This window comes from Oncorhynchus masou, chromosome 6, assembly GCF_036934945.1.
Source record: "Oncorhynchus masou masou isolate Uvic2021 chromosome 6, UVic_Omas_1.1, whole genome shotgun sequence".
Taxonomy (NCBI): domain Eukaryota; kingdom Metazoa; phylum Chordata; class Actinopteri; order Salmoniformes; family Salmonidae; genus Oncorhynchus; species Oncorhynchus masou.
The window spans coordinates 597,525-610,729 of NC_088217.1; the positions used below are offsets into that span (position 1 = coordinate 597,525).

A 13,205-nucleotide genomic window follows, 5' to 3' on the forward strand; every position below is an offset into this window, starting at 1 on the left:
TCCCATAGAGATACATCACCACTCTGTCCCCTCTCTGTCCTCTCTCTGTCCTCTATCCCATAAGGATACATCACCCCTCTGTCCACTCTCTGTCCTCTATCCCATATTGACACATCACCCCTCTGTCCTCTCTCTGTCCTCTATCCCATAGAGATACATCACCCCCCTGTCCTCTATCCCATAGAGATACATCACCCCTCTGTCCTCTATCTGTCCTCTATCCCATAGAGATACATCACCCCTCTGTCCTCTATCCCATAGAGATACATCACCTCTCTGTCCTCTATCCCATAGAGATACATCACCCCTCTGTCCTCTATCCCATAGAGATACATCACACCTCTGTCCTCTATCTGTCCTCTATCCCATAGAGATTCATCACCCCTCTGTCCTCTATCCCATAGAGATACATCACCTCTCTGTCCTCTATCCCATAGAGATACATCACCCCTCTGTCCTCTATCTGTCCTCTATCCCATAGAGATACATCACCCCTCTGTCCTCTCTCAGTCCTATATCCCATATTGACACATCACCCCTCTGTCCTCTATCTGTCCTCTATCCCATAGAGATACATCACCCCTCTGTCCCCTCTCTGTCCTCTATCCCATAGAGATACATCACCCCTCTGTCCTCTATCCCACAGAGATACATCACCCCTCTGTCCTCTATCTGTCCTCTATCCAATAGAGATACATCACCCCTCTGTCCTCTATCTGTCCTCTATCCAATAGAGATACATCACCCCTCTGTCCCCTCTCTGTCCTCTATCCCATAGAGATGCATCACCCCTCTGTCCTCTATCCCAGAGCGATACATCACCCCTCTGTCCTCTATCCCATAGAGATACATCACTCCTCTGTCCTCTATCTGTCCTCTATCCCATAGAGATACATCACCCTCTGTCCTCTATCTGTCCTCTATCCCATAGAGATACATCACCCCTCTGTCCTCTATCTGTCCTCTATCACATAGAGATACATCACCCCTCTGTCCTCTCTCTGTCCTCTATCCCATAGAGATACATCACCCCTCTGTCCTCTATCCCACAGAGATACATCACCCCTCTGTCCTCTATCTGTCCTCTATCCAATAGAGATACATCACCCCTATGTCCTCTATCCCATAGAGATACATCACCTCTCTGTCCTCTATCCCATAGAGATACATCACCCCTCTGTCCTCTATCCCATAGAGATACATCACCTCTCTGTCCTCTATCCCATAGAGATACCTCACCCCTCTGTCCTCTGTCTGTCCTCTATCACATAGAGATACATCACCCCTCTGTCCTCTCTCAGTCCTATATCCCATATTGACACATCACCCCTCTGTCCTCTATCTGTCCTCTATCCCATAGAGATACATCACCCCTCTGTCCTCTATCTGTCCTCTATCCCATAGAGATACAGCACCCCTCTGTCCTCTGTCTGTCCTCTATCACATAGAGATACATCACCCCTCTGTCCCCTCTCTGTCCTCTATCCCATAGAGATACATCACCCCTCTGTCCTCTATCCCACAGAGATACATCACCCCTCTGTCCTCTATCTGTCCTCTATCCCATAGAGATACATCACCCTCTGTCCTCTATCTGTCCTCTATCCCATAGAGATACATCACCCCTCTGTCCTCTCTCAGTCCTATATCCCATATTGACACATCACCCCTCTGTCCTCTATCTGTCCTCTATCCCATAGAGATACATCACCCCTCTGTCCTCTGTCTGTCCTCTATCACATAGAGATACATCACCCCTCTGTCCCTTCTCTGTCCTCTATCCCATAGAGATACATCACCCCTCTGTCCTCTGTCTGTCCTCTATCACATAGAGATACATCACCCCTCTGTCCCTTCTCTGTCCTCTATCCCATAGAGATACATCACCCCTCTGTCCTCTATCTGTCCTCTATCCCATAGAGATACATCACCTCTCTGTCCTCTATCCCACAGAGATACATCACCCCTCTGTCCTCTATCTGTCCTCTATCCCATAGAGATACATCACCCCTCTATCCTCTATCCCATAGCAATACATCACCTCTCTTTCCTCTGTCCCATAGAGATACATCACCACTCTGTCCCCTCTCTGTCCTCTCTCTGTCCTCTATCCCATAAGGATACATCACCCCTCTGTCCACTCTCTGTCCTCTATCCCATATTGACACATCACCCCTCTGTCCTCTCTCTGTCCTCTATCCCATAGAGATACATCACCCCTCTGTCCTCTATCCCATAGAGATACATCACTACTCTGTCCTCTATCTGTCCTCTATCCCATAGAGATATATCACCCCTCTGTCCTCTATCCCATAGAGATACATCACCTCTCTGTCCTCTATCCCATAGAGATACATCACCCCTCTGTCCTCTATCTGTCCTCTATCCCATAGAGATACATCACCCCTCTGTCCCCTCTCTGTCCTCTATCCCATAGAGATACATCACCTCTCTGTCCTCTATCCCATAGAGATACATCACCCCTCTGTCCCCTCTCTGTCCTCTATCCCATAGAGATACATCACCTCTCTGTCCTCTATCCCATAGAGATACATCACCACTCTGTCCCCTCTCTCCTCTATCCCATAGAGATACATCACCCCTCTGTGCTCTATCTGTCCTCTATCCCATAGAGATACATCACCCCTATGTCCTCTCTCTGTCTATCCCATAGAGATACATCACCCCTCTGTCCTCTCTCTGTCCTCTATCCCATAGAGATACATCACCCCTATGTCCTCTCTCTGTCTATCCCATAGAGGTACATCACCCCCTGTCCTCGCTCTGTCCTCTATCCCATAGAGATACATCACCCCTCTGTCCTCTATCTGTCCTCTATCCCATAGAGATACATCACCCCTCTGTCCTTTATCTGTCCTCTATCCCATAGAGATACATCACCCCTCTGTCCTCTATCTGTCCTCTATCACATAGAGATACATCACCCCTCTGTCCTCTATCCCACAGAGATACATCACCCCTCTGTCCTCTATCTGTCCTCTATCCAATAGAGATACATCACCCCTCTGTCCTCTATCCCATAGAGATACATCACCTCTCTGTCCTCTATCCCATAGAGATACATCACCCCTCTGTCCTCTGTCTGTCCTCTATCACATAGAGATACATCACCCCTCTGTCCTCTCTCAGTCCTATATCCCATATTGACACATCACCCCTCTGTCCTCTATCTGTCTTCTATTCCATAGAGATACATCACCCCTCTGTCCTCTGTCTGTCCTCTATCACATAGAGATACATCACCCCTCTGTCCTCTATCCCACAGAGATACATCACCCCTCTGTCCTCTATCTGTCCTCTATCCCATAGAGATACATCACCCTCTGTCCTCTATCTGTCTTCTATCCCATAGAGATACATCACCCCTCTGTCCCCTCTCTGTCCTATATCCCATATTGACACATCACCCCTCTGTCCTCTATCTGTCCTCTATCCCATAGAGATACATCACCCCTCTGTCCTCTGTCTGTCCTCTATCACATAGAGATACATCACCCCTCTGTCCCCTCTCTGTCCTCTATCCCATAGAGATACATCACCCCTCTGTCCTCTATCCCACAGAGATACATCACCCCTCTGTCCCCTCTCTGTCCTCTATCCCATAGAGATACATCACCCCTCTGTCCTCTATCCCACAGAGATACATCACCTCTCTGTCCTCTATCCCATAGAGATACATCACCCCTCTGTCCTCTATCTGTCCTCTATCCCATAGAGATACATCACCCCTCTATCCTCTATCCCATAGCAATACATCACCTCTCTTTCCTCTGTCCCATAGAGATACATCACCACTCTGTCCCCTCTCTGTCCTCTATCTGTCCTCTATCCCATATTGACACATCACCCCTCTGCCCTCTCTCTGTCCTCTATCCCATAAGGATACATCACCCCTCTGTCCACTCTCTGTCCTCTATCCCATAGAGATACATCACCCCTCTGTCCTCTTTCCCACAGAGATACATCACCCCTCTGTCCTCTATCCCATAGAGATACATCACCCCTCTGTCCACTCTCTGTCCTCTATCCCATATTGACACATCACCCCTCTGTCCACTCTCTGTCCTCTATCCCATAGAGATACATCACCCCTCTGTCCTCTATCCCATAGAGATACATCACCCCTCTGTCCACTCTCTGTCCTCTATCCCATATTGACACATCACCCCTCTGTCCTCTCTCTGTCCTCTATCCCATAGAGATACATCACCCCTCTGTCCTCTATCCCATAGAGATACATCACCTCTCTGTCCTCTATCCCATAGAGATACATCACCTCTCTGTCCTCTATCTGTCCTCTATCCCATAGAGATACATCACCCCTCTGTCCTCTATCCCATAGAGATACATCACCTCTCTGTCCTCTATCCCATAGAGATACATCACCTCTCTGTCCTCTCTCTGTCCTCTATCCCATAGAGATACATCACCCCTCTGTCCTCTATCCCATAGAGATACATCACCCCTCTGTCCTCTATCCCATAGAGATAAATCACCCCTCTGTCCTCTATCCCATAGAGATACATCACCCCTCTGTCCTCTATCCCATAGAGATACATCACCTCTCTGTCCTCTATCCCATAGAGATACATCACCCCTCTGTCCTCTGTCTGTCCTCTATCACATAGAGATACATCACCCCTCTGTCCTCTCTCAGTCCTATATCCCATATTGACACATCACTCCTCTGTCCTCTATCTGTCCTCTATCCCATAGAGATACATCACCCCTCTGTCCTCTGTCTGTCCTCTATCACATAGAGATACATCACCCCTCTGTCCCCTCTCTGTCCTCTATCCCATAGAGATACATCATCCCTCTGTCCTCTATCCCACAGAGATACATCACCCCTCTGTCCTCTATCTGTCCTCTATCCCATAGAGATACATCACCCTCTGTCCTCTATCTGTCCTCTATCCCATAGAGATACATCACCCCTCTGTCCTCTCTCAGTCCTATATCCCATATTGACACATCACCCCTCTGTCCTCTATCTGTCCTCTATCCCATAGAGATACATCACCCCTCTGTCCTCTGTCTGTCCTCTATCACATAGAGATACATCACCCCTCTGTCCCTTCTCTGTCCTCTATCCCATAGAGATACATCACCCCTCTGTCCTCTATCCCACAGAGATACATCACCCCTCTGTCCTCTATCTGTCCTCTATCCCATAGAGATACATCACCCCTCTATCCTCTATCCCATAGCAATACATCACCTCTCTTTCCTCTGTCCCATAGAGATACATAACCACTCTGTCCCCTCTCTGTCTCTCTCTGTCCTCTATCCCATAAGGATACATCACCCCTCTGTCCACTCTCTGTCCTCTATCCCATATTGACACATCACCCCTCTGTCCTCTCTCTGTCCTCTATCCCATAGAGATACATCACCCCTCTGTCCTCTATCCCATAGAGATACATCACCCCTCTGTCCTCTATCTGTCCTCTATCCCATAGAGATACATCACCCCTCTGTCCTCTATCCCATAGAGATACATCACCTCTCTGTCCTCTATCCCATAGAGATACATCACCCCTCTGTCCTCTATCTGTCCTCTATCCCATAGAGATACATCACCCCTCTGTCCCCTCTCTGTCCTCTATCCCATAGAGATACATCACCTCTCTGTCCTCTATCCCATAGAGATACATCACCCCTCTGTCCCCTCTCTGTCCTCTATCCCATAGAGATACATCACCTCTCTGTCCTCTATCCCATAGAGATACATCACCACTCTGTCCCCTCTCTCCTCTATCCCATAGAGATACATCACCCCTCTGTGCTCTATCTGTCCTCTATCCCATAGAGATACATCACCCCTCTGTCCTCTCTCTGTCCTCTATCCCATAGAGATACATCACCCCTATGTCCTCTCTCTGTCTATCCCATAGAGGTACATCACCCCCCTGTCCTCGCTCTGTCCTCTATCCCATAGAGATACATCACCCCTCTGTCCTCTATCTGTCCTCTATCCCATAGAGATACATCACCCCTCTGTCCTCTATCTGTCCTCTATCCCATAGAGATACATCACCCCTCTGTACTCTATCTGTCCTCTATCCCATAGAGATACATCACCCCTCTGTCCTCTCTCTGTCCTCTATCCCACAGAGATACATCACCCCTCTGTCCTCTATCTGTCCTCTATCCAATAGAGATACATCACCCCTCTGTCCTCTATCCCATAGAGATACATCACCTCTCTGTCCTCTATCCCATAGAGATACATCACCCCTCTGTCCTCTATCCCATAGAGATACATCACCTCTCTGTCCTCTATCCCATAGAGATACATCACCCCTCTGTCCTCTCTCAGTCCTATATCCCATATTGACACATCACCCCTCTGTCCTCTATCTGTCCTCTATCCCATAGAGATACATCACCCCTCTGTCCTCTGTCTGTCCTCTATCACATAGAGATACATCACCCCTCTGTCCCCTCTCTGTCCTCTATCCCATAGAGATACATCACCCCTCTGTCCCCTATCCCATAGAGATACATCACCCCTCTGTCCTCTATCCCATAGAGATACATCACCTCTCTGTCCTCTATCCCACAGAGATACATCACCCCTCTGTCCTCTATCTGTCCTCTATCCCATAGAGATACATCACCCTCTGTCCTCTATCTGTCCTCTATCCCATAGAGATACATCACCCCTCTGTCCTCTCTCAGTCCTATATCCCATATTGACACATCACCCCTCTGTCCTCTATCTGTCCTCTATCCCATAGAGATACATCACCCCTCTGTCCTCTGTCTGTCCTCTATCACATAGAGATACATCACCCCTCTGTCCTCTCTCAGTCCTATATCCCATATTGACACATCACCCCTCTGTCCTCTATCTGTCCTCTATCCCATAGAGATACATCACCCCTCTGTCCTCTGTCTGTCCTCTATCACATAGAGATACATCACCCCTCTGTCCTCTCTCAGTCCTATATCCCATATTGACACATCACCCCTCTGTCCTCTATCTGTCCTCTATCCCATAGAGATACATCACCCCTCTATCCTCTATCCCATAGCAATACATCACCTCTCTTTCCTCTGTCCCATAGAGATACATCACCACTCTGTCCCCTCTCTGTCCTCTATCTGTCCTCTATCCCATATTGACACATCACCCCTCTGCCCTCTCTCTGTCCTCTATCCCATAAGGATACATCACCCCTCTGTCCACTCTCTGTCCTCTATCCCATATTGACACATCACCCCTCTGTCCTCTCTCTGTCCTCTATCCCATAGAGATACATCACCCCTCTGTCCTCTATCTGTCCTCTATCCCATAGAGATACATCACCTCTCTGTCCCCTCTCTGTCCTCTATCTGTCCTCTATCCCATATTGACACATCACCCCTCTGCCCTCTCTCTGTCCTCTATCCCATAAGGATACATCACCCCTCTGTCCACTCTCTGTCCTCTATCCCATATTGACACATCACCCCTCTGTCCTCTCTCTGTCCTCTATCCCATAGAGATACATCACCTCTCTGTCCTCTATCCCATAGAGATACATCACCCCTCTGTCCTCTATCTGTCCTCTATCCCATAGAGATACATCACCCCCCTGTCCTCTCTCTGTCCTCTATCCCATAGAGATACATCACCCCTCTGTCCTCTTTCCCATAGAGATACATCACCTCTCTGTCCTCTATCCCATAGAGATACATCACCCCTCTGTCCTCTCTCTGTCCTCTATCCCACAGAGATACATCACCCCTCTGTCCTCTATCTGTCCTCTATCCCATAGAGATACATCACCCCTCTGTCCTCTTTCCCATAGAGATACATCACCTCTCTGTCCTCTATCCCATAGAGATACATCACCCCTCTGTCCTCTCTCTGTCCTCTATCCCACAGAGATACATCCCCCCTCTGTCCTCTATCTGTCCTCTATCCCATAGAGATACATCACCCCTCTGTCCTCTCTCTGTCCTCTATCCCATAGAGATACATCACCCCCCTGTCCTCTCTCTGTCCTCTATCCCATAGAGATACATCACCCCTCTGTCCTCTCTCTGTCCTCTATCCCATAGAGATACATCACCCCCCTGTGTGTTGTAATGTAATTCTTTCCCCTTTTGTCCCCTAGGTGAGATACATGTATATCACAGCCTTGTGTTTCTTATATTCCCTGTTTTACTATAGGAGACGAACCCTGTCCTGTAGGTGAGGCTATGGTCTTAGTGGAGAAGGCCAAGAAGAAGCCCAAACGTGTTCTGTCCGGTGGAGTGGTGGAGGCCCCTAAGGCCCAGGCATACTATCGTATAGAGTACAACATGCTGCCTGGTGACCAGGACCCTGTTAAAGTAGATCTGGTGATGTTCGGCCTTGCTGCTAAGATCTACATGGAGAATGAGACCAAGGTAATGCCATCAGTGTGTTAGCCTGCTGAACTGAGACAAGTCTTTATTATGAACTCTGGGAAGGCCTTATCACAGTGCTATGCACTTGAGTAGTTCAGTGTGTGTGTGTGTGTGTGTGTGTGTGTGTGTGTGTGTGTGTGTGTGTGTGTGTGTGTGTGTGTGTGTGTGTGTGTGTGTGTGTGTGTGTGTGTGTGTGTTTTACATGCATATATTTTGTACAAGAGTAACAGATGAAGCCATGCCAGCCGAGTTGGTTTAGATTGACAGTTAATGGTTAATACCTGTCTATCAAATCAAATCAGTTTATTTGTCACGCGCGCCGAATACAGTGAAATGCTTACTGGCTATTACCAATGGTGCGGAAAAAATGGTGTGTGTGTGTGTGTAGGTAAGTAAAGAAATAAAACAGTAAAAAGACATTTCAAAATAAGAGTATCAAGGCTGTATACAGACACCTGTTAGGCAGGCTGATTGGGGTAGTATGTACATGTAGGTATGGTTAAAGTGACTATGCATATATGATGAACAGAGTAGCAGTAGCATAAAAGAGGGTTTGGCGGGTGGTGGGACACAATGCAGACAGCCCGGTTAGCCAATGTGGTTGGTCAGCCCAATTGAGGTAGTATGTACATGTAGATATGGTTAAAGTGTCTATACATATATGATACACAGAGAGTAGCAGCAGTGTAAAACAGGGGGGGGGGGTACAATGCAAATAGTCCAGGTAACCATCTGGTGACCTGTTGAAGAGGCTTATGGCTTGGGGGTAAAAACTGTTGAGAAGCCTTTTTGTCCTAGACTTGGCACTTCGGTACCACTTGCCATGTGGTAGTAGAGAGAACAGTCTATGACTGGGGTGGCTGGGGTCTTTGACAATTTTTATGTCCTTCCTCTGACACCGCCTTGTGTAGAGGTACTAGATGGCAGGAAGCTTGGCCCCAGTGATGTACTGGGCCGGACGCAATGCCCTCTATACGTGCCCTCTGCATCTACACCTGTCAGTCTGGGTTAATACCTGTCAGTCTGGGTTAATACCTGTCAGTCTGGGTTAATACCTGTCAGTCTGGGTTAATACCTATCAGTCTGGGTTAATACCTGTCTATCTGGGTCTATACCTGTCTATCTGGGTCTATACCTGTCAGTCTGGGTTAATACCTATCAGTCTGGGTTAATACCTGTCTATCTGGGTCTATATCTGTCAGTCTGGGTTAATACCTATCAGTCTGGGTTAATACCTGTCTATCTGGGTCTATACCTGTCAGTCTGGGTCTATACCTGTCAGTCTGGGTCTATACCTGTCAGTCTGGGTCAATACCTGTCTATCTGGGTCTATACCTGTCAGTCTGGGTCTATACCTGTCAGTCTGGGTCAATACCTGTCAGTCTGGGTTAATACCTGTCAGTCTGGGTTAATACCTGTCAGTCTGGGTTAATACCTGTCAGTCTGGGTTAATACCTGTCAGTCTGGGTTAATACCTGTCAGTCTGGGTTAATACCTGTCAGTCTGGGTCTATACCTGTCAGTCTGGGTTAATACCTGTCAGTCTGGGTTAATACCTATCAGTCTGGTTTAATACCTGTCAGTCTGGGTTAATACCTGTCAGTCTGGGTTAATACCTATCAGTCTGGGTTAATATCTGTCTATCTGGGTCTATACCTGTCAGTCTGGGTTAATACCTATCAGTCTGGGTTAATACCTGTCTATCTGGGTCTATATCTGTCAGTCTGGGTTAATACCTATCAGTCTGGGTTAATACCTGTCAGTCTGGGTTAATACCTGTCAGTCTGGGTTAATACCTGTCAGTCTGGGTTAATACCTGTCAGTCTGGGTTAATACCTGTCAGTCTGGGTTAATACCTGTCAGTCTGGGGTAATACCTGTCAGTCTGGATTAATACCTGTCAGTCTGGATTAATACCTGTCAGTCTGGGTCTATACCTGTCAGTCTGGGTCTATACCTATCAGTCTGGGTTAATACCTGTCAGTCTGGGTTAATACCTGTCAGTCTGGGTCTATACCTATCAGTCTGGGTTAATACCTGTCAGTCTGGGTTAATACCTGTCAGTCTGGGTTAATACCTGTCAGTCTGGGTTAATACCTGTCAGTCTGGGTTAATACCTGTCAGTCTGGGTTAATACCTGTCAGTCTGGGTTAATACCTGTCAGTCTGGGTCTATACCTGTCAGTCTGTGTCACATAGAGTAGGCCAGAAGGCTAAACTGGATAACCTAACCTCTATCAAAATAAAAAGATGGCGGAACCGCAAAAGTTCTTCTGTGCAAAGGTGTTTATTTACAAGTGATTCCGGAACAAAAAAACAACAGTACTGCCATCAACGTCTACCTTATGGGACAGCTTAAAAACAATGCTGCCCCATCCACAGCTCAATCCAAACTGCCTCTCTAGAGACTGGAGGAGAGGCTCCTTTTGTAGGGCTAGCCCCTCCCCTCAGAACAATTAACCCTAATTAATTAATCAATTAACAATACAAACCTACATTTTCCATGAACTAAACATACTAAAGGACATACATTGCAACACGGTTTTAAACAATATCACAACATAACATTTACAACATTACATCACTACTGACAATATCTTTCAATATGCCCATATGCATTAATGAGCCATTTGGGACAGGCACTATAAAGCCAACCCAATTCCCTTAGCTCGGGTCCTTTTCCAGCATACCCGGAAGCTACAGAGATGGAGAGAGAGGAACAGAACAAACAAACAATGCGCTCATCCACAACATTGATAAGTACAATAATTATTGTATCTCTCAAATATGAACATTGACAAGTGTGAAATGCATGCACCAAGACAGAAGTTAATTTGTGTGTCGACCCACATTGTTAACTTATCTTATAATGGCGCAGGGAGGAGTGATGAATATGTGTGTGCGTTAAAGAACCAAATGCTGCCCGCGGCCAGTGACGGACTTCTACGTCTCATTACCTTCCTCCTCTCCTGAAGCGACCATGTTCGGGAGCCTTGATAGGTAGTCCGCAGTAACGTTCTCTTTTCCTGCCTTGTGACGGACACAGAACCTGAAGGGCTGGAGCTCCAGATACCACCTGGTCACACGAGAATTCCGGTCCTTCATGGTCTGGATCCAGGTCAGTGCTCTGTGGTCCGTGTGCAGGTCAAATTCCCTCCCAAGAAGGTAGTAACGGAGGCTATCTAGGGCCCACTTTATAGCCAGGCACTCCTTTTCGATTGTAGAATACCTGGTTTCCCTGGGCAACAGCTTCCGACTCAGGTACAGCACAGGAAGCTCTTCTCCTGGCTCCCCTTGGGCCAGTACAGCTCCAATTCCTACAGCCGAAGCGTCCACCTGCACGAGAAATCTCTTCTGAAAATCAGGGGTCTGGAGAACAGGGAATGAGCACAGTCGTTTTTTCAGTGTCATGAAGGCTTCCTCACACTCCTCAGTCCACTTCACAGGGTTGCTGGCCCCCTTCGAAGTGAGGTTGGTCAGAGGGACAGCGATGGTCGAAAACTGTGGAATGAATCTCCGATACCACCCTGCCAGACCTAGGAAGGACTTCACCTGTGTCTTGGTTCTGGGTCGAGGGCTATTCCTGATGGACTCTACTTTCTCCACCTGAGGCCGAACTTCACCCTTACCCAGCTGGTAACCCAGGTACTTTGTCTCCTGTTTCGCCCACTCACACTTCAGGAGGTTAAGCGTGAGGCCTGCTTCATGGATCTTCCCCAGGACTCTGCTAAGATGCTGTATGTGCTCCTCCCAGGAGTGGCTGTAGATCACCTCGTCGTCCAAGTAAGCAGCACAGTAATCGTCACAGTCCTGGAGGACCTTGTCCATCAGCCTCTGGAAAGTCGCAGGGGCCCCATGAAGGCCAAACGGCATGACCTTGAACTGGAACAGGCCCATTGGCGTCCGGAATGCAGTGTAGGCCTTGGATTGTTCATCCAGGGGCACCTGCCAGTACCCTTTGCAGAGATCCAATGTGGTGATGTAATGAGCTCTACCTATTCTCTCCAGTAAGTCGTCAATGCGGGGCATGGGATAGGCATCAAACTGGGAGATGGCATTCACCTTACGGAAGTCCATGCAGACGCGCAAAGAGCCATCCTTCTTTGGGACAATGACAATAGGGCTGCTCCATTCACTTGAAGATGGCTCGACAACATCCATCTCCATCATGGTGTGGACCTCTCCCTTGAGGGCTACCACCAGCCTCTCAGGCACACGGTAAGGATGCTGGCGGACAGGGTTGTGGCCAGGTTTCAAACGAATGACGTGTTCTAGGACTTTGGTTCTTCCTGGTCTCTGACTGAAGAGGGCCGGATACTTGCCAAACAGCTGCTTCAGCTCATCTTGCTTGTCTTCTTCCAGGTGAGCCAGTATGACTTCTGCTCGTTCTTTCCATGCCTCTGTGACCCCATCCGACTCATCCTCTTCTACTCTGCGGACCAGAAAGGACTTTCCTTTGGAGAGTTCCTCTTTCTCCTCCCAGGCCTTGAGAAGGTTCACATGGTAGGTTTGCTTCTTCTTACCCTTGTCCGGGTGCAGCACCTCGTAGGTCACTGGGCCCATCTTCCTCCCGATTAGGTACGGTCCTTGCCATTGCGCAAGGAGCTTGCTGGTAGATGAGGGAAGGAGGAGCAGGACTTTCTGTCCTGGCTCAAACTCTCTATGGCGAGCGTGCTGGTCATAGCCTCTCTTCTGGGCGTGCTGAAGGTTTGCTCTAGCTTCCTCTCGGTACCGTTCCAACCTGTCTCGCATCTGGAGGACATACTGGACAATCCCCTGTCCTGAGGTAGCTACTGGGGAACCTT

General features: G+C 48.1%; 1 protein-coding gene across 1 annotated transcript in view; it reads left to right on the forward strand.

Moving 5' to 3' along the window:
- The window catches only part of cfap92 (cilia and flagella associated protein 92 (putative)), a 213,822-nt gene that overhangs the window by 27,853 nt on the left and 172,764 nt on the right, over window positions 1-13,205 (forward strand). Inside the window, exon 2 of the mRNA XM_064967364.1 lies at window positions 8,186-8,403. Within this exon, the coding sequence (XP_064823436.1) occupies window positions 8,186-8,403 (218 nt within the window). The remainder of the gene's footprint in view (window positions 1-8,185; window positions 8,404-13,205) is intronic.